This window comes from Tenrec ecaudatus, chromosome 2 (genome assembly GCF_050624435.1).
Source record: "Tenrec ecaudatus isolate mTenEca1 chromosome 2, mTenEca1.hap1, whole genome shotgun sequence".
Taxonomy (NCBI): Eukaryota; Metazoa; Chordata; class Mammalia; order Afrosoricida; family Tenrecidae; genus Tenrec; species Tenrec ecaudatus.
Window position 1 is genome coordinate 191,106,063 of NC_134531.1, and position 20,129 is coordinate 191,126,191.

The 20,129-nt window shown below is 42.5% G+C and overlaps 1 protein-coding gene across 2 annotated transcripts in view; it reads left to right on the forward strand.

Annotated features, from left to right (window-relative positions):
• The window catches only part of FAF2 (Fas associated factor family member 2), a 66,087-nt gene that overhangs the window by 38,966 nt on the left and 6,992 nt on the right, over nt 1-20,129 (forward strand). For both annotated transcript variants that reach the window (XM_075541994.1, XM_075541995.1), the window contains exons 2-10: nt 498-566; nt 5,892-6,026; nt 7,065-7,141; nt 9,680-9,818; nt 11,707-11,792; nt 11,889-11,980; nt 13,494-13,671; nt 15,011-15,182; nt 15,734-15,877. In XM_075541994.1, the coding sequence (XP_075398109.1) occupies nt 498-566; nt 5,892-6,026; nt 7,065-7,141; nt 9,680-9,818; nt 11,707-11,792; nt 11,889-11,980; nt 13,494-13,671; nt 15,011-15,182; nt 15,734-15,877 (1,092 nt within the window). The remainder of the gene's footprint in view (nt 1-497; nt 567-5,891; nt 6,027-7,064; nt 7,142-9,679; nt 9,819-11,706; nt 11,793-11,888; nt 11,981-13,493; nt 13,672-15,010; nt 15,183-15,733; nt 15,878-20,129) is intronic.

Sequence of the window (20,129 nt, forward strand, 5' to 3'; positions counted from 1 at the left end):
GTTACCTGAACCCATTGATGCCTCATGATCACATAGGATGGTGTGCTTCTTCCTTGTGGGCTTTGCTTATCTCAGGTAGATGGCTGCTTGTTTATCTTCAAGCCTTTAAGACCCCAGATGCTATATTTTGTAATAGCCGGGCACCATCAGCTTTCTTCACCACGTTTGCTTATACACCCACTTTGTCTTCAGTGATTGTGTCGGGAAGGTGAGCATCACAAAAGAAGCGTAATTTTTTTTAAAGTGATTAGTGGTTGTCTTAATTGAAAGCCCTGAGATTGTCAGAGAAAGGCATTTTTTTACTTGTTTATTCTGTATGAATTACGTCTGTACAGCTACGTAGGCAAATTCTAAATCAGTGCATTTTACTGTAATATCTACTTTCAGCACTTACATATTTTCCTAATAGTCTTGAAGGGTATTGTATTAGAGTGAAAGGACCCACAAATATATTTTTGTTTTTACCATCAGTAATTTGTTGTTGTTCTTTCTTTCAGGATCTGACTGGCATAGAATCTATGGATCAATGTCGCCATACTTTGGAACAGCATAACTGGAACATAGAGGTATCTGCTAGACTTCATTTTGAGCTTATGCATTTCCTTGATCTGGTAACGAAGCAAAAGTCGGACCTTTTTTTACAGCAGCAATCTTTGCCTTCGACAGAGTACCCCATCCCACCCATTCCCTAAATTACGATGGTTCCCTTTTTATAAAATGAAGGCATATTAGAGGTGATGGGTGTAATCAAAGGTTATAAAATCATAGAAAAGATTAAGGTGACCGTATTCCTTAAGAGAGCCTTTGTCCTCTTTGTTTCTTCTTGGCTCTTGGGGGAAAAAATATGGAGCTTTATGTAGGTGCCATGGTGGTGTAGTGGTTATTCATTGGGCTGTAATATGCAAGGTCAACAGTTTGAAACCACCAGACACTCCGAGGGAAACGGCAGGGCTTTCTATTCCCATAAAGGGTAGCAGTCTGGGAAACCCACAGAGGCACTTCTTCCCAGTCCTATAGGGTCACTATGAGGCAGTGACTCGATGGCAGTGAATTTGGTCTTAAGTTTTATATATTACAGATACCTTAATGTGAATCTCCATAGGCATATTTTTGAGTCTATTCTATTGGGCTTTTATAGAGTCATTACTTCCATAAATCATTATATATATATATATATTTCCCCCCTTTTTCTTCCTCAAACTTTTTAAGTCCATATTAATGAGTTTCTTAACATTAACTCTTTGGGTTCTGAAAATAAACTTTTTACCAAGGTTGAATGTTCAAGTTCTATTCTTACTCTTCTTAGTCCGCATGTGTGCAGAGTAGAAGCACTCCATAGCATTTTCTAAAGCAGATCACCAGAGCTGCCTTCTGAGGTGTTCTGGGTAAGCTCAAACTGCAATCTTTTAGCTAGGAGTCAAGTACTTGACTGTGTGAGCTGTCCAGAGACTAATGGATTTCTCAAAATGTCCTCTCAAGTGATACTTTTCAATTATTTGGATATTTTTTAGCTATTAGTTCTAGGCTGGCATTACACCAGTAAACAAGACCAAGTCACTTCTCCAATGAAACGGAATTCAAGTTTAGGGAAAACAAAATAAACAGGTAATTTCATTTTGTAATACAGGCAGTCCCTGGAGTATTAATAAGTTGTGTTACTAGGTATAGTGCAGTGAATTATTTAATATTTTTCTAGCTGTAGTTTTTGATACTTCCACCAAATGCCTACTCTCTGATGGATCTGGCAAGAGAAGGTGGGAAAGATACTGTTAGGATTCTATTGTGAGTGATGGTTAACAGAGTTAACTGTGATGGTCGTCGTGCTGGGTAGAAAATGAGCCATCAAAAAAAAAAAGGAAAGAAAATGAGCCTTTTAGGAAACAAGAAGTGGGAATCTCACTGCCACCAAGAGAGAAGAGTCAGGAGTGGAGTGTGCTTTGGAACTTAAGATCCTTGCACATTGAACGTTATAGGTCCAGGAACAGAAAGCTGTGTCACCAGATGAGTGGCAGAGACAGAGTGATGGGCTTCCTGGCCCATGGAGTGAGTAAAGCTGAGTGCCTTTGGCAAGGAGGCTTGCTTATGGAGTGGGGTACATCCAAGCACTTAACTGGGGGAGCTAGAGCTGAGTACCTTTAGGCTGAGGCTTATGATAGTGTGTGTGTTAGTCTGGGTACTTTAGAGAAACAAATCCACAGAAACTCATGTGTAAGAGAGAGTTTTATATAAAGGTTACGTGCACATCAAGAAAACATCCCAACCTAGTGCTGCCCAAGTCCACAAGTCCAACATTAACCCATATGTTCAACACCAATCCACAAAGTTCTTCACCTCACAAAATACACTATGATGCTGACTGCAAGAGGAAAGCTGAATCAGTGAATGTGTAAGCATCTCAGCGCTGGCAGGGGTCTCCACACGGCTGCTCCAGTACCCAGGGCTGAATCGGGGTCGGTCCATGCAGCTTTCCTTTGGGGATGTCTTACAGGAAGTAAGCCTTGCCAGCTGACGCAGGGAACTGTCTAAGGCAGCTTCACCCTGGTCTGACCATCACAAGCAAGAGACCTGAGAACTAGAAAGGCGAGGCTTACTGAGCCATTTATCTGTCTGCCCTTTAATTAACCCCACATGTGTTTATCGGCCAGGTTGGCAAAATAAACTTTAACTATCTCTGTGTAACATGCCGTTTGAGCATTTATGGGTCCATGATGCCAGAGCAAGACAGAGGTCAAGGAGCTGTGTGACTGAGAGACCAAGGGCCAGAGAAAAGTATGCCTGCAGGTATGGCAGAAAAGAGGCTATTCTGGCCAAAGAACTATATCCTAGACATTTTAATCCTAATTGTAACATGCAAGCTCCCCTAATGTGGTAAGCCCAGTTGGCTAGAGAAAAAAATTTAGTGACACTCATATATGTGTAAGAAAGAGTTTTATATCAAAAAGAAATTGTATATTAGGAAAACAGCTCAGTCTAACTCAAGTCTATAAGCTCCATACTAGTCCTTAAGTCTGATAGTGAAAAAAAAAGTCCAATACTAGTCCATAAGTCCCTCTTCAGACTTATGGAACCACATGAAATGATACAGATGCAGGAAGATCACAGGCCAGTGGGTGCAGAATTGTATGGATCCAATGGCAGTGGCCGCATCATAGGTCTCATGGTTCATCAGCAGGAATGAGAGAGGGTGGAGTTCCCAGGATCCTTCTTATGAGAAGATCACACCCACAGGGAGATACCATCATGCTAGACTCCACCCATATCTTCTTATGGGCGCCATGTTGACAGCAAAAAACCTAACTCACAATATATACGTTTAATTAAATGTTAAGAAAATGTCGCACTTGCCGTTATAGGGTTAAAATAATAATATTATTAGACATGTCACTAAAATGGGAGTTATGCATAGAATTTAAAAACCAAAACCAAACCTGATGCCCTCCACTTAACTCCAGTTTATAGGTTATGGAGTAGAACTGTTCCACTGGGTTTTCATAAGGAAGCAGATCACCAGGCCTTTCTTCCGCAGTGCCACTGGGTGGGTTCAAGCTACCAACCTTTAGTCAAGCACATGCATTTACACCACCACACAAGTGTGTGGGAAATCAAGAGGTGGTAGTAATATGGATATGTTTGTGAATGTATGTGATATCCCTAGACAGTACAATAAATTATTTAACAGAGAAAAAGAACTGGGTAGCCAAAGTGAAGCAGGTAGGAGGAAGTCTTACTGCATATCTGTTTGTACTGTGTGGTGGATACATTGTCTATTTTTAAAAATAAGATTTACGAAATAATTTGGACTTGGTAAAATTTCTATAGCTACTGGGGAGTCACTGTAGAGCCCCAATGAGTGGCATGCTGTTAGAGTTGTATTTCAGAAAGAGTAATTCCCTGCAACTTTTAGATTTACAAGTTAATCTTCAGTTATAGGTCTCTTCTCTTCCTACTTTTATTTTTTAATAATGGCAAGCCCATGGTATTGACTGGCCTACCTTATTCAGTAAGCATGCTGATCAAATAATCTGGACTTTATAGAGAAGAACATGGATGTGAGGAAGGCTTATTAACAACCTTTGGTATGTAGTTGACAACTATGCTTCCTGAAATCAAAGAGGACTCCAAACGCTTGCTGACAAAAATCAAAGACTATAACTTCCTGTACGAATTACACCTCAATGTAAAGAAAACAAAAATCCTCACAATTAGCCCAATATGATAAGTGACAAAAAGATTGAAGCTGTCGATGAAACATACAACTTTCCTCTAGTTCTTTAATGTCTCCTCCCCTCCACTATCGTGATCCCAATTCTACCTTACAAATATGGCTAGACCAGAGGATGCACACTGGTACAGATAGCAACTGGAAACACAAGGAATCCAGGACAGATAAATCTCTCAGGACCAATAATGAGAGTAGCTATTCCAGGAGGGTGAGGTAGAAATGGGGAACCGATCACAAGGATCTACATATAATCCCCTTCCTGGGGGGGACAGACCACAGAAATGTGGGTGAAGGGAGAGATTGGACAGTGTGAGACATGACATAATAATAATTTATAAATTATAAAGGGTTCGTGAGGGAGGGGAGCATGGGGAGGAAGGGGAAAATGAGGAGCTGATACCAAGGGTTCAAGTAGAAAGAAAATGGTTTCAGCATGATGATGGCAACAAATGTGCTTGACACGATGGATGGATGTATGGATTGTGATAAGAGTTGTACGAGCCCTCAATAAAATGATTTAAAAGTTAAAAAAAGAAAACAAGTGATTGAAGCGGTCAAGGATTTTATTTTGCTTGGATTCACAATCAGTGCTCATGGAAAATATCAGTGGATATTTTGGGATATCATGGAAAAGCCATCAAAGGACATTTTGCATTGAGCAGATCTGCTGCACAAGGCCTCTTTGAAGTTATGGCAAACAAGAATGTCACTTTCAGGACTAAGGTGTGCCGGACTCAAACTATGGTCTTAATCAATTCATATGCATGTGAAAGCTGGGCAATAAATATGAAAGATAGGAGAATAATTTATGCATTTGGATTGTGATTTAGACATAGAATATTGAAAGCACTGTGAACTGCCCAAAGAACAAACAGACATGTCTTGGAAGAGGTACAGCTAGAATGCTTCTTAGAAGCAAGAATGGCAAGGCTCTGTCTTTTGTACCATGAGCAGGTTACCAGGAGAGACCATTCCTTGAACATCATGCTTTGGTAGTGGAGAGAGTCAGTAAGATGGATTAATGGCTGCAGCAATGGGCTCAAACACAACAGCAGTTATGGGGATGGTTCAGGACCAGGCAGTGTTTCATTCTGTTGCACATTGAGATCATTATGCCTCAGAATCAACTCAGTGGCCCCTAACAATAACAGGCCCAGGGTACGCGCCTGGGCCACTTATATTTTCCCTCTTTCTTATAAGAGGCCTTCCTAAAAATACAGACCACTGCATAGTGTAATTGTAGTGGAAAATTGAGGCTTATAAGCCAAAAGATTTTCTGAATTGGGATTCACATAAGTTTCTCCCTGGCCCTCTCCATCAAACGCTACACCATCAGGATGGTTCCCGTGCACAACTTCGGGAGCACCAGCCATCCACATCGTATTCTAGGTGCCTGGATTTCACGCGCCCATACAGTGAAGCACCTTGTACTAGCCACCTACTATGTGCTGCACACATGATGCTTCCAGGCAGTTCTTTCATCTCCCTGCTGTGTGTGAATTCTGGAGCTGCCTCTGCATGATGCCTCCCACTTTAGCAGATGTGTTTATGGAATCTGTGTTGATTAAAAGGTCTAAGAAGATACACTCCTAATGTTTATACTGTTTGAAACCAAGCAATAGTTAGTTCATCCCTTCTGAAACTCTTGCTATTTTTCCTTTCATCTCAGGCTGCTGTACAAGACAGATTAAATGAGCAAGAGGGTGTACCAAGTGTTTTCAACCCACCTCCTTCGAGACCTCTCCAGGTTAACACAGCAGATCACAGGATCTACAGCTATGTTGTCTCAAGACCACAACCAAGGGCAAGTTATTTTGCAGCTGAAATTCGCCCATTTTGTTTTATAGGTTCATTTGTTTGACTTGTGCTTATCTCCAGATAATCGAAGTGGGGGTGGGAGGGAAATACTCAGAATGTAAACCTGTTAGCTACACCAGACTTCTTAGTAAAGTTAGTGAGATATTATGTGTCCGTGACACAAACGATTCAGAAGTTTTCCCCTTTCTTCTGAGTACACAGATATTTTATTTACTAGTATAAATAGCTTTGCTACATATTTAAATTGTACATTAGGATCTGTTTGCCCATTTCACTATTGCTTGCTTCAGTTAATTCTAAGCTACTTCTGAGGAAGTACTGTATATAATTGACTATAAGCCGACCCAAATATCAGCCGAGGCACCTAATTTTATCACAAAAACAGCATTAAAAATATGCCGGAAAAACTCGGCTTATACATGAGTATCTTAGGGCTAGTAGCAGAGAGGCCTTTCTGTTAAATTCAGCAGGCAGTTAAGAATGTTGCAGCCTGTGGCGTGTTTTATTGTTGAGCGCTAGTCTTCCCCTCAGAGCGCTCAGAGTCTCCTAAGGAAGTCAGATGTTTATACACTTAACTCCAAAGAACTTTCTTGCCGTTGTTCCTTTCTTACCCAGGCGTGGAGCTCTGGTGGTGCAGTGGTTATGCATTGGGCTGTAACCCACATGCTTGGCATTTCGAATCCACTAGCATCTCCTCACGAGGAAGACTGGCCTTTCTGCCATAAGCAGTTAGTCTCTAAGACCCACGGAGAGGTGTCTGAGTCAGCACTGACTCATTGACAGTGAGCTTGTGTTTATACTCACATACATTTGGAATCCCAAGAAAGCTTTCCCTTTGACTTTGCACTGGTTAGAATTCCCCCGTTACCATACCTTTTCATAGAGTACTTGTCAGCATTGAGGAAATGGAGATGCTAAGTGATGATTTTTTTAGTATTCTGAGTTCAAGAGCACAGGTTGATGATCATTTATAATTAGCATGACTAAGGATAACAAGTATCTAATTTTGCTTTTGGAATTTCAGGGGCTGCTTGGATGGGGTTATTACTTGATCATGCTTCCATTCCGGTTCACCTATTACACGATACTTGATATATTTCGGTACGTACCTTGATGTTTATGTTAGTAGCAACAGAGTAGGCTTTGGAACTTGAACTGAGAGAGAGGAGGTTTATATTCTATCCATTTGGACTTGTCAGTCTGAGTGAAAGTTCACCTGAACTTTCAGTCTTTTAATATAGTGTGAAAATATTTAAATTGGTTCAGAAATAATGACAGGTGTTGTAAAATGCAATTGTTTTTAATTAGTGTGGCCTATCATTTTCAAGAGTCAGTCTGCCTACACCTATCAGTACCCTTGCCAGGTTTGTTACCTCAACAGTTCCTCCTTAATCTCCACACCCTCTCCTATCTAACCACCATTACCTTTTAACTTCACACTCCTGATCCTTTGTACCCTAAACCACATCTACACCACCTGATTCTCAAAATACCAACACATGCCCTTACTCAGACATTAGCCACTTCTCCTGAGAGTCCTGTCACACCAGCTTCACCTCTCTAGATGCCTCTGTGGCACATTTCACTGCCTGGCAGCTATCGGTTGCTGACCCTGGAACCCTAGTTTCATACTTCTGTATTTCTAGCTTCTTTCAGATACCATTCGAAAACCTTATTGCTGCAAGCTAAAAATAGCGAGTGACTTCTGACCAGCGGCAACATCAGGGTTGGGGTGTCTGGTCTAGAGATGAGTAGTAGTTGAACCCATGCCTAGGTTTTAAGAGGAACAAAGTGTTAATGGGACATCTGGGCCAACAAACAACTAGAGTCTGTGCTCTGGGCTTTGCCTCCACCTCCCTTTTAGTATGAGCAGGCAGAGGCTGCAAACGAGGGCCCAGCAGTGGCTAAAGTACAGGAGCCGCATTAGAGCCTGTTACCATGACCATTTCGTGTGTTATGATCCTGCCTACGTTTTTACTTATGCCAATGTAGTTTTTAACGGTCATTAATGAACTAATTCGTATTCTTTCAATCCCTGCTATTTAAAAATGGCACTTGATCCTTTCAAATCGTAAAGAAGATTGGTTTGATGTCTTATACTTTTTAGAAAAATAGATTGTCCTAAAATATGTAGGCCATAAAAGTTAAAAGTCAAGATTTGAAAACTGACTGAGATAATCCTAAAATACTTAATTTCAGGAAAGTTATTTAGAGCCTGTTGATACAATAAAAAAATCTTTTACAGGTTCCTAACCACTTCCCTGCATACATAACTTTTTATATTTTGTGGGTTTAATTTACTCTGGAATGTTTATGTCAATAAGCTTGATGTGATTACTCAGGAGAAATTCCAAGTGGAATTGTATATACATGGGGAGTTTGTTGAGGGATTAAGGATTTGGTTCAGAATTTAGCATATTTTAGTCACCTCTTATGTACTGAAAATTCCTCAAGTAAATGAATGTTGTTTGCTTTCCTAAGAAAAATATGCGTGGCATGTGTTACTAATTTTAATGCAGCTGTGTCGTTCAGGCAACTTGTTTAATATCATGTGGCACACTGACTAAGGAGCCGTGGGGGCATAGAGTTATGCAATAGGCTGCTAATCACAAGGTCAGTTGCTCAAAGCCACCCCCAGCTGCTCCGAGGGAGAGAGATGAGGCCTTCTGCTCCCAGGAAGTTTACAGCCCAGGAAAGCCAAAGGGGCAGTTCTGCTTTGACCTCTGAGGGTCACTTTGAGTCAGAATTAGCCTGACAGCACACAACAGCAGCCCACTGACTTACCAGACCTCTGTCTTCACTGCCTCCTTTGGGAACCTAAAGCATCAGAAATGAAGCTACAAGAATATGATGGGGGGATGAGCTTCTAGGAGATGTGTGATACCTCCCATCACACAACCCAGGACTGCAAGTCACCAGACATTCTCTGGGCCAGCTTTATAACTTACCCGGTTGAGTCCATGAACCATAAACCATCAAGCAGATTTTACTTGCCCCTTTGAAAAGCAAGTGAATCCTATCTACAAGTTCAAGTTTGCTATTCCTGTCCAAAATTCAAATAGCTTGGGAATATGAACAGGGGAAAAAAATCAAAATCCCAGGCGTACATAAAGGGAGAGGGACTGATCTTTGTTCTGAAGATGTGCTATCCAGTAGAATTTCTAAGATAAAGAGAATGTTCTAGATCTATAGTGGCCATTACAGAAGCCACTAATCCTGTGGCTGTTGAGTACTTACAATACAGCTTAGTGGGAATGAGGAGCTGAATCGAATTCATTTACATTTGATAAGCATACGTGGCCGGCCATGTGTCACCCTGCCGTTCTAGAGAGTATGGAGGGAAAGCCTGGCCCGCGAATTTTTGGACGTTGTCGTCTTTTTCCAGTTTTTCTGGCACTAAATGTTTCTGTATAAAGCACTCGGGATGGCATTTGTCTTCCTCGTGGTTTCTAGAACAGGCAGTGGATGACAGCTTGCTGCTCTGCAGCTTTTGAGCCACATGCCTCCCTTGAGATCGTTGTCTACTCCAGGTCCCTCCTCCTGTGGCTGCCATGCCTCTGGCCTCTTCCAGAAATCTGTACAAGTGGATACGCTCTAAAGTCAGCAGGATTCATGTGATATTTATTCCTTCCTCCCCAGGTTTGCTCTGCGTTTTATACGGCCTGACCCTCGCAGCCGGGTCACTGACCCCGTTGGGGACATTGTTTCATTTATGCATTCTTTTGAAGAGAAATATGGGCGGGCACACCCTGTCTTCTACCAGGGAACGTACAGCCAGGTCAGTGCCACAAACCATACAGGTGCAAGTTTATTGATGTGATCCTCACCTCAGAGGACAGCAGAGCCCAGTAGTAATCGTGCCATCCTTTCACTCAGAAATCTCAGGTGCTGTTCACTGCTTGTAGTGATAAAAGAAAGACCAAACCTTTTAGGAGGGCCTTCCTAAAATGCCGTTTCTTGCATGACCTGTCCCCACACCCCAGGTTCCAGCTGAATGCTTCCCTTGCACACTGTCATCCCACCTTACTAGCTTTGCTTTTGTTGTTCCCTCCACCTGGATGCCTTCCTCACAGTTTTGCGAATTAGAATGTTGCCCATTCTTCAGCAGATCGTGTCGTTCCCCACCCCTCGCCTGATTGTTATGCCTTGCCCTACCTCACAATCTCAAATCATCGTCTTCATTTGTTCTCCCATAGCTTTTCTGGTTTTTAGTTGGTCACAATTTCACATGATATCTTTTTGTATTATGCTTGTTTGTATGTACGCCTTAGCTCAGTTACCAGAGCTGTAAGCCCTTCACGGCAAGGCCAAAATCATCTTCCCACACAGTATTGAATGAGGACACAAGCCATAGCTAAACTCCTCAACTGAAGCCACCCATGCCTTGGGTGCTACTGCTAATTCTTGCCGGCCGGGGGCTGCGGAGCGGGATTAGAGCCAATTGTGCTAGTTTGCCAAAGAAAAAGAAAATGTATCATTATCTCAAGAAATTAATTTTAACCTTCCTGTTTTGATTTTCCAACTACCTTGGCTCATAATCTCCTCACTAGATACTCCCATTCCATTCAGCAAACATTAAGCACCAACTATATGTATGCCTTGTAGAAGCACTAGTGGCTGACCGTAGGGTCAGCAGTGTAAAACTACCAACTGCTCCAAGGGAGAAAAAGGAGGCTTTCTACCTTGGTAAGATTTACAGTTTGGGAAATCCAAAGGGGCTAGTTTGCCTGACCGTTAGGGTTGCTATGAGTCAGAACGGACTCATTGGCAGTGAGTCTGAGTTTTAGATGCCTGACGGCATTGTTGGGTAAGCATTGTGTCGTAAACTGCAGGATTAGCTGTTCAAACCCTTCCGCCACTCCTCGGGAGACTGATGAGGCCGTCTGTTCAGGTGAAGATTCTCAGTCTGAGAACCCTCTAGAGGGTCGCTGAGTTGGCATGGACTCAGTGGTGGGGGCGGGGAGGTATGTGTATGTTGGGCATGTGCTCGGTGCTGGAAACACAGAGAAATAGATGGGGAAGTCTCATGCACCCCCTTGGCTGTATTCCTTAATGTCAGGGAATCTTCCCTGAAGAGAATTGTGCTTGGGATTTATGTGCACACAAAAGCATGCACAAGAAAAACTGGTGCTTCTGAGCATGCCATTGAGCCCTACAGACCCTCAACCCCACCTGATCCATGTGGCCTGGCATCAGACTCCTCTTCCCGGGGCCCTTTTACTCACAAGGATGTAGTAGCTCTGACACGGCAAGATTGTCTCTCGTGTGAGCGCACACCCACCCACCCCTTCCCTATGGTGAGGTTCTCCAGCTTTGTCTGGTGTTTCTTCTGTTAGACTGTAGGAACTGACTTCTCCGTGGTCTGTTGGGCCTACTTTGTCAGCTTATCTACTCTCATGGGCCTGGTGCAATTTCTGTCCTGATACAGTAGGAAAACTCTTTTCATTGAAGCGTATCAGTAAGCATTTCTAGAAGAAGAAAAATGCTGGGAGTGCGAAGGTAGAAACCTGGGGATTTTCTGGTTTCTTGCTCGCCTTTTCTTTTCTCATTCGTGTGTGTGCGCGTGCGCGCTCGTCAAAAACACTCGGCTGCATCCATTAGGACCTCACCCTAATTAAAAGCTCAGGATAAATTCCTCATAATGAATTGTCTTCTGTTTCTCACAGGCACTTAATGATGCCAAGCGGGAGTTGCGCTTCCTTTTGGTTTATCTTCATGGCGATGACCACCAGGACTCTGACGAGTTCTGTCGGTGAGTGGAATTGATTCTTTGCTCTCTCTCCTCAGATCTTCTCTGATGACTGTAGTCAGCAAGTTGCTTTCATGTCCTTTTCCTCCCCCTCCACAGCAACACCCTCTGTGCGCCAGACGTGATTTCACTCATTAACACTAGGATGCTCTTCTGGGCGTGTTCCACAAACAAACCTGAAGGATACAGGGGTGAGTTGTGCTGCTTCTGCCCCTTCAAGGTTGTTGGGCATCTTTGGAATGGCTTGGAAAGATAAGCCGTGTACTACTGCATTGGTACATGCAATGCGAGTTGCTATTTGTACATTCTCTCATTTAATCCTCATTAATCCTAATGGATTGGGAAGCAGTTGTGGAGCGAGTGCAGGTGTATCTGACACAAAGCACATTCTTTACCATGAACCATTGCCAAGAGTCTGCTTTATTTTCAAAAACACCCAGCCCTGGCCAGCAGCTTGCCTGTTTTAATGGGTCTTTTACTGCAGAGTTGATTCTCTTCACCAGCAATTCTGACGGAGCTTCTTGTACTATGCGTTCCTTGTCCGAATGCCTTGAGTGCTGCTATGGATTGAGAAAGGTCAGATCCTAGCTGACAATAACTCTTAACTGGAGATGGGTATTTTTAGACGTCCGCATGAGATACAAAGACATCCAGTGAAGAAGAGTGTAGTCACTTTGCAGCTCCTGTTCGCCAGCTTTTATCCTATCATGCCAGACCCCGGGAGTGTCTGTCACCTAAAATGTGAATCTTTACTCTGGTTTTTAAAAATATCTGTTAAAAGTGTGTGTGTGTGTGTGTGTGTGTGTGTGTGTGTGTGTCCCGAAGCAGGCATTTTCCTATTTTAATATGGCTTTGGGTGTGGCCAGAGAGAAAGAGAGCAAAGATGTTTTTCATAGAAGCTTTTAAATTTAATTAATTAATTATATTTTTCATAGAATCTTTAAACAAACCCTTTTAAAGCATGGTTTCCCAAAGTGGACAATACTGCCCTCTGGGGTGCTGGAACAATCCAGGGTGGGTGGGGACGTGGGCTACACTTTATCATGGATTATGGGCAAAAGTACAAAAAATTTGTGAATGCCGTGGGTGCTGAGTTCTTTCCTTTTTCTTTTCTGAAGAGGGGGAAGTAGGCCAATTAAGTTTGGGAACCTATGTTTAACCCTAAGAAAAACAGGTGGAACCAAGATAAAATCTTGGTTATTTGGAAACCAATTTTCTTGGTTTCTTTGAAGCAGAAAAGCGAACCCTTCTGTCTGTCGAGGGGGAATGGTCTGAGGACAGGGTTCAGAAAGAGATGGGGTCAGAGAAGGCAGATGGTGAAGATCAGCCCTAGTAGCATCAGGGGGAGACTTCCTCAGGGAGAAGGGAGGTGGAGAAGTCTGCTAAGCTAAGCAGTAACCAGAGTACTTATTGGCCCTTTTCCTACCACCAAGTAAACCTCCCAGACTTGGACCCAGCATCATCATTGCAACCTACCCAGGAAAACCTGTCCTATTCCAGTTGATCTCCTTGGGATAGGGACACCGTGCATAATAGAAGCAGTTGTGAAACTCAGAGGTGAAAGGGCAGAGAAGAATGGTCCCTGCTTCTTTCCCAGCTAGGATAAAGCAGTTAGTTCTCTTGCTCACTGTTAAGAGGGTCAGGGTTAGTCTGTTTTGTCCCCCCCAAGTCCTGCCCTTGATCTGTGGGTCTTCTTTCTGTTAGTGTCCCAGGCTTTGCGAGAGAACACATACCCATTCCTGGCCATGATTATGCTGAAGGACCGGAGGATGACTGTTGTGGGACGATTGGAAGGCCTGATCCAACCTGATGACCTCATGAACCAACTGACATTCATCATGGACGCAAATCAGACCTACCTGGTGTCCGAACGCCTAGAGAGGTACATGTTAGAACTGAGAACCCGTGCTCACAAATACACTGTCCTGTCTTGGGCAACTTTTAACAGCCTTGCCCATTTAGTTTCCTGATAACCTTTTCTAAGAGGTAACAGTCAAAAGAGAGGCTAACTAACTAAATAATTAAAAAGAACTTAAATGTAAAAAATGTGGAATGGTAATAACTCTCCCCTGCATCACATAAATAATGTACATGAACAGTAATAAAAGCACAAAGAAGAAATTAAAAGCCATCCATACTCCCAAGCACAACTTTTGACATTCCGCTGTGTCGCTTCATTTGATTTTAATATTTTATAGACACACACAATAATATTTTATAAACCCCTTTGCATGCAATAGTAATAAAACATTTCCCCTCCTTATTAAATATAACTTTGCCATATTGCTTTTGTTGTCTAGCATCCCATTATCTACATACACTATAATTTAACCAGATCACTAACTAGACTTTGAAATTATTATTTTTTCAGTTTTTTACAATTATAAAGAGCATCAGAGGAAAAAATAATTTACAATTTGTGATGAATTCCTTAGATTAAAATGTGAATTTCTAGAAATGCAATTTCTGGGTTGGTTTTGATGTATTTGAGACTTTTGTAATTATGCTAACATACCCTCAAGACAATTTTATGACTTAAGATTTTTTGGTAAGTTTTTAATAACATGGGAAAACGCTTGCATGTGACAAAATCTCTAAACATGCAGCATAACTTAACAGTGTGAGCAATGTGTGGGAAACACTCTGGGGTGATGGGGACGTGCTGTTTGATTGGAGTAGTAATGGGGATTGATCAACAGGTACTGAGTTGAAAAGCCTTTTTTAAAAATGCATTGAGTGGTACATGTAAGGTCTGTGCATGTCACTGCATGTGCAGTTTACCTGATTTTTAAAACGACAGTAGTAAGGAATGGTGATTGTTCAGCGTATCACTCCTGCTGAAAGAACAACTAACCGTAAACACGCGCAAACCTGTTACAGAGGTTTTAGCTTCCATTGGTGGGACTCTGAATAGCATGCGAGGGTACATTTTTCAGATCTAAAACATGCACGTCTGTACGTGGGTTTTTTGATTGTATGAAAACACACAGTACCAGACTAGAAATTCAAAAGGGTGTTTACTTGCAGCGTATAACATTACTGATCATTTCATAACAATATCATGTTACTTTTGTTGTCATTGGAAGCGGATAAATTTTTATTTTGAAAGTTAAAAAAGAAGGGAAAATTTGTCATTTCTATTTCTACCAAACTGAGAAACAAGATGGCTCAGACAGTGCCCTGTCTGCCATTGGAATCCCTTATGATGTATTCCTCCACAGAGAAGAAAGAAACCAGACCCAGGTGCTGAGACAGCAGCAGGATGAGGCCTACCTGGCCTCTCTCAGGGCTGACCAGGAGAAAGAAAGAAAGAAACGGGAGGAACGGGAGCGCAAGCGGCGGAAGGAAGAGGAGGTGCAGCAGCAAAAGCTGGCAGAGGAGAGACGGCGACAGGTAACACACCTGTTGAAACCAGAGTGTCACCTTTGTCTTGTCATTTCTAGCCCTGGGGATTTTTACCAGCTTCGTCTTTTCTGAAGTGTAAAGGGAGAAAATGGAGATGGTAACTATGTAAGTCATTTTAAATGTCTTTACTAGTTTAGATTTTCTATGGCTCCACCAAATATAAATATATATAATAAAATAGTGAATAAAAGCCAGGCGGAACAGCTCTACTCTAGGAATAGTAAGTATAGTAAGTATAAGTCCAAGTGTGATTTTCAGCAGTGCTTTTAAAATAGTCGTTCTTGGCACCAGTGTAGGTTAATTCAGCATTTAGTTCATGTGTGATTGTTATGTAAAACCACTTGCTTGTCTCTTTACCATTTCCCCTTTTCTCAGTTGATAGCCTTAGCAGTCATGCATGGGATACTTTGAAGCAGGCTGTTCCTGCCGCTCACCAAAAGGTGTTTCTTATGGTGACCTGACTGCATGACAAACATACCTGGTCATTGCATTTCCTGTTTCCTGAATCCACATCTCCCCTTTGCCTTGTGTCTCTGCAGAATTTACAGGAGGAAAAGGAAAAGAAGCTGGAGTGCTTGCCCCCTGAGCCTTCCCCTGATGACCCTGACAGTGTCAAGATCATTTTCAAATTGCCCAATGATTCTCGAGTAGAGAGACGGTTCCACTTTTCACAGTCGCTAACAGTAAGGGCCGCTATGTTGTGTGACCTGTATGTGGCATCTGGGCTGTGGGTTTGGAGATTTTATTGACACTTGGTTGGGCAGAAACTTCTGCTCTCCAGATGAGCAGGAAAAGCACAGCGGCAGCCAGACAGATGGTAAGGATGTCAGTGGACACCAACGGGCACATAGTGCATTATTGTATGTTCTTCCCACTCCAGCAACCAACTCTAAGCAATTCTTCAGGATTTTTTTATCCACCATAATGTGTGGACTCAGCGCAGAAGACCTGTGCATTTGAGGGGGAGAGACTTCCATGCTGCTCTGTGCGCACTGGCTCCGACACCCCTTGCTCTATAGAGTCGAGGGCCCAGTGAGCTAGCAGCCCTGGATACCAGTGCACATGCAGCTTGGAGGTCTGTCACTGCCTTTCTACCTAGAGCCGTTTCCTGAGGCTGTGGTAGCCATAACATCTGTTTACACTCAGCCAGTTATGCTCGTGTCAGCATTCTGCATCATGGAAACCCGTGTGCGACAGAGTTGAACTGCAATGTGGCTTCCGCTGAAGCAGATCATCAGGCCTTTCTTCCAAGGTCCTGTGGGTGGGTTCAGTCCACCAACCTTTTAGTTAGTTGGTTTCTGTCACCCAGGAGCTCTGTGATTTCCATAGTCTTTCCCTTTCTCCTGAAATGAATGGGGAGCGGCTTAAAAGACGATTCTTCACCATGACCCCACCACACTGAGGTGAAACACTCAGGGTGTGCAACAGAGCAACAAAGTCCCCAGGGAATACCACAAATAGGCTTTGGGGACAGGATGCGTGACACCCTATCAGACTCTACTGGAAAACACTCGTAAAGGTCAACAAACAGACTTTGAACTACTTACAGGCTTTTCTTTTTTTGTGTGTCATTGTTTTTTTTCTTTATTTTGCTCTGTCTTGTTTTTTGTGCATATTATTATCTTTGCAGGTCTGTCTAGATAGGCGGGATAAACAATCTTGAGGAGAAAACAAGGGGACCAATGGTTCTGGGGAAACTTGGGAGAGGGGGAGACGGGGGAAAGGAAGTGAGTATTAACAAACCCAGGGACTAGGAAACAACAAGTGATCCAAAATCGATGGCAATAAGGGTGTAGGGGCCTGGTGGGGCTTGATCAAGGGCACTGTAACTGAGGGGAATTACTGAAACTCAAATGAAGGCTGAACATGGTAGTGGGACAAGAGGAAAGTCAAAGGAAATAGAGGAAAGAACTCAGAGGCAAAAGACATATATAGAGGCCTATATAAAGGCATGTACATATGTAAATATACTTTTTTATGAGGATGTGGAAATAGATCTATGTGCAAACATAAGTTTAGCCAAGATAGCATACAGACATTGGGCCTCCACTGAAATGCTCCCTCAATGCAAGAAGACTTTGTTTTATTAAGCTGGCACTCCTTGATGCTCACCTTCCCGACATAATCACTGAAGACAAAGTGAGTGCATAAGCAAATGTGGTGAAGAAAACTGATGGTGCCTGGCTGTCGAAAGATATAGTGTCAGGGATCTTAAAGGCTTGAAGATAAACAAGCAGCTATCTAGCTTAGAAGCAATAAAGCCCACATGGAAGAAGCACACCAGCCAATGTGATCATGAGGTGTCGATAGGATCGGGTATCAGCATCAAAAAACCAGAAGAAAAAAATCCTATCATTGTGAATGAGGGGGAGTACAGACTGGAGACCCAAAGCCCATCTGTAGGCAAATGGACATCCCCTTACAGAAGGGTTGCAGGGAAGAGACAAGCCAGTTGGTACAGTATAGCACCAACTTTTCTCTAATACCGCCCCCCCAATCATGCCCCTTCACCAATTCTAGCTTACAAGCCCAGCTAGACCAGCGCATGTACATGGGTACAGATAAGAGCTGGAAACACAGGGAATCCAGGACAGATTAAACCCCTCAGGACCAATAATGAGAGTAGCGATAGGAGGGTAAGGGAAAGGTGGGGGGAGAAAGGGGGAACTGATCAAAATGATCTACATGTAATCCCCTCCCAAGGGGATGGACAACACAAAAGTTGGTGAAGGAGATATCGGTCAGTGTTAAGACATGAGAAAATAATGATAATTTATAAATTATCGAGGGAGGGTGGGAGAGGTAGGAGGGGGAAAATGAGCTGAGACCAATGGGTCAAGTAGAAAGAAAATGTTTTGAGAATGATGATGGCAACAAATGGAAAAATGTGCTTGACAAAATGGATGGATGTATGGTTACTGGTAAGAGTTGTACGAGCCCCCAATAAAATTATTTAGAAAAAAATGATTTTTAGAATCTCACGGATGGGGAATCAAATTTTAATTCTTCCAACACTACTAGATGCATTTTCTTAGTCAGTTTACATCATCCATTAGCCTCAATGTTTCTATAACCAAAAGAAAATTTCTGTTTATGTTTTTATGCTACCTACCCAAATAATACAACTGTAGTAGATTTTGCCCTTTCCTGGTCATGTACGCTCATTAAGAGTGAAATACATGGGGAGGAGGTAGGGGAAAATATGAGGAGCTGATACCAAGGAGTCTAGTAGAAGAAAATGTTTTGAGAATGATGATGGCAACAAACATACAAATGTGCTTGACACAATGGACGGATGTATAGATTGTGATAAGAGTTGTATGAGCCCCCAATAAAATGATTTTTAAAAGGAAAAAGGTGAGTTACACAATTGAAAGGAACATGTGCTGTAGTCATGAGACTGGGCAGCATAGTTTTTTGCTTCTCATTTAAGTGGAGAGCCACAGACATATCTTTTACAGGGCCTCAGATTTGCAATCTGTAAAATAGACAAATAATCTGCCATCTAATAACTTCAAATTGGAATGACCATAGGCACTGGGAGGCACAGTGAGTCCCACAGCTGAGGAAACATGGTCTGGCCAGGAGAGAATGCAGGACTAAAGCCCCGAACAGAGTGAAAGTTAGGAGGCATCTAGCTGACAAAAAGACAAGGAGCTTTCTTGTTTCTCAGTCACTGATGCATTTTTTAATATTAGAGGGGCTATTTGCTGTAACTTTTGGTTCTCTTCTGTTTTCCATTGGGCTAACACGTACATACGTAGTGGGTGGTCACTACATGTTCACCCCCATCCATAGTGATTAGAATATCCTGTGTTTTCTGACCACTGATGTGTGGCTACTCCATGTTAATACAGTCAGTTCACTCTTTACTTTGAAAGGTAGTCACGCCCACCTGAGCGTGAGGGCATGTCTACCTCTACCGCTCTCATAAGTAAAACTGGATGTGAAAATCGGGTGCAGATTTACTTGCTAAGAGTGTTCAAAAAGAAATCTAATAGCATTCTGGAACAATGGGTTTGTGGCCCAAAGGAAGCCATTTGTTAACTGTTTAATCTTTGAAGCCTTTTAAATAGCTTCCTCATGTCCCACCCTCTCCCCCCTCCAGGAAAAAAACCCAAAAGAAACCTATCCACCATATATACTCGAGTATAGGCCTATCCAAATATCAGCCAAGGCACCTAATTTTACCACAAAAACGGCATTAAAAATGTGCTGAAAAACTCAGCTTATACACAAGTGTATACAGTAAATTAAATGTAAAAAACCCCTGCCACTAAGAGAAATGTTTAGCTTTAAATTAGACCAGGCTCAGTCAGGAAAGAAACATGAAGGGGAAGTAATGTGGCTACACAGGTCTGGCCTTTCCGACTCTTAAGGACACAGCATAACCACCCAGAGTCCTTCAGTGTCCTAGAAACATTGTACCATTACTTGTTAGGCTGCTGAACCTTATGGTCAGCGGTTTGAATCCACCAGCTGCTCTGCAGACAAATGAAGCTGAGCACTCCCATAAAGATATACAGCCTGGAAACCTTGGCAGCAGTTTAGCCCTGTCCTATAGTGTTGGCTATGAGTTGTAATGGTTTGGGGGTGTATGTGTATGTGTTTCATAGTTCACAGAAAGTGGAAGCAGTAACACCTCAATATCAGTGAGCTTACTGATCACCTAGATCTTCGCTTCTAAATTTCATTGCCGACTTAGAAGATCCCAGGATGAAGAAATGGCTGGTTTGGGGCAAAGGCAGCAAATACAAGCAGAGACTAGAGCATCTTGTGCTCAAAAGCAAGGACATGCTCAAGAATAACGGGGGCGTCAGGAAGACATGGAAATCATCTTGAATGATCATCTTCTGGCTCCCTTTAGACATTAAATAATTATTTTAATTATAGCCCAGAACATAACCCATCAAATAAACAAAATAGGAACCTGTG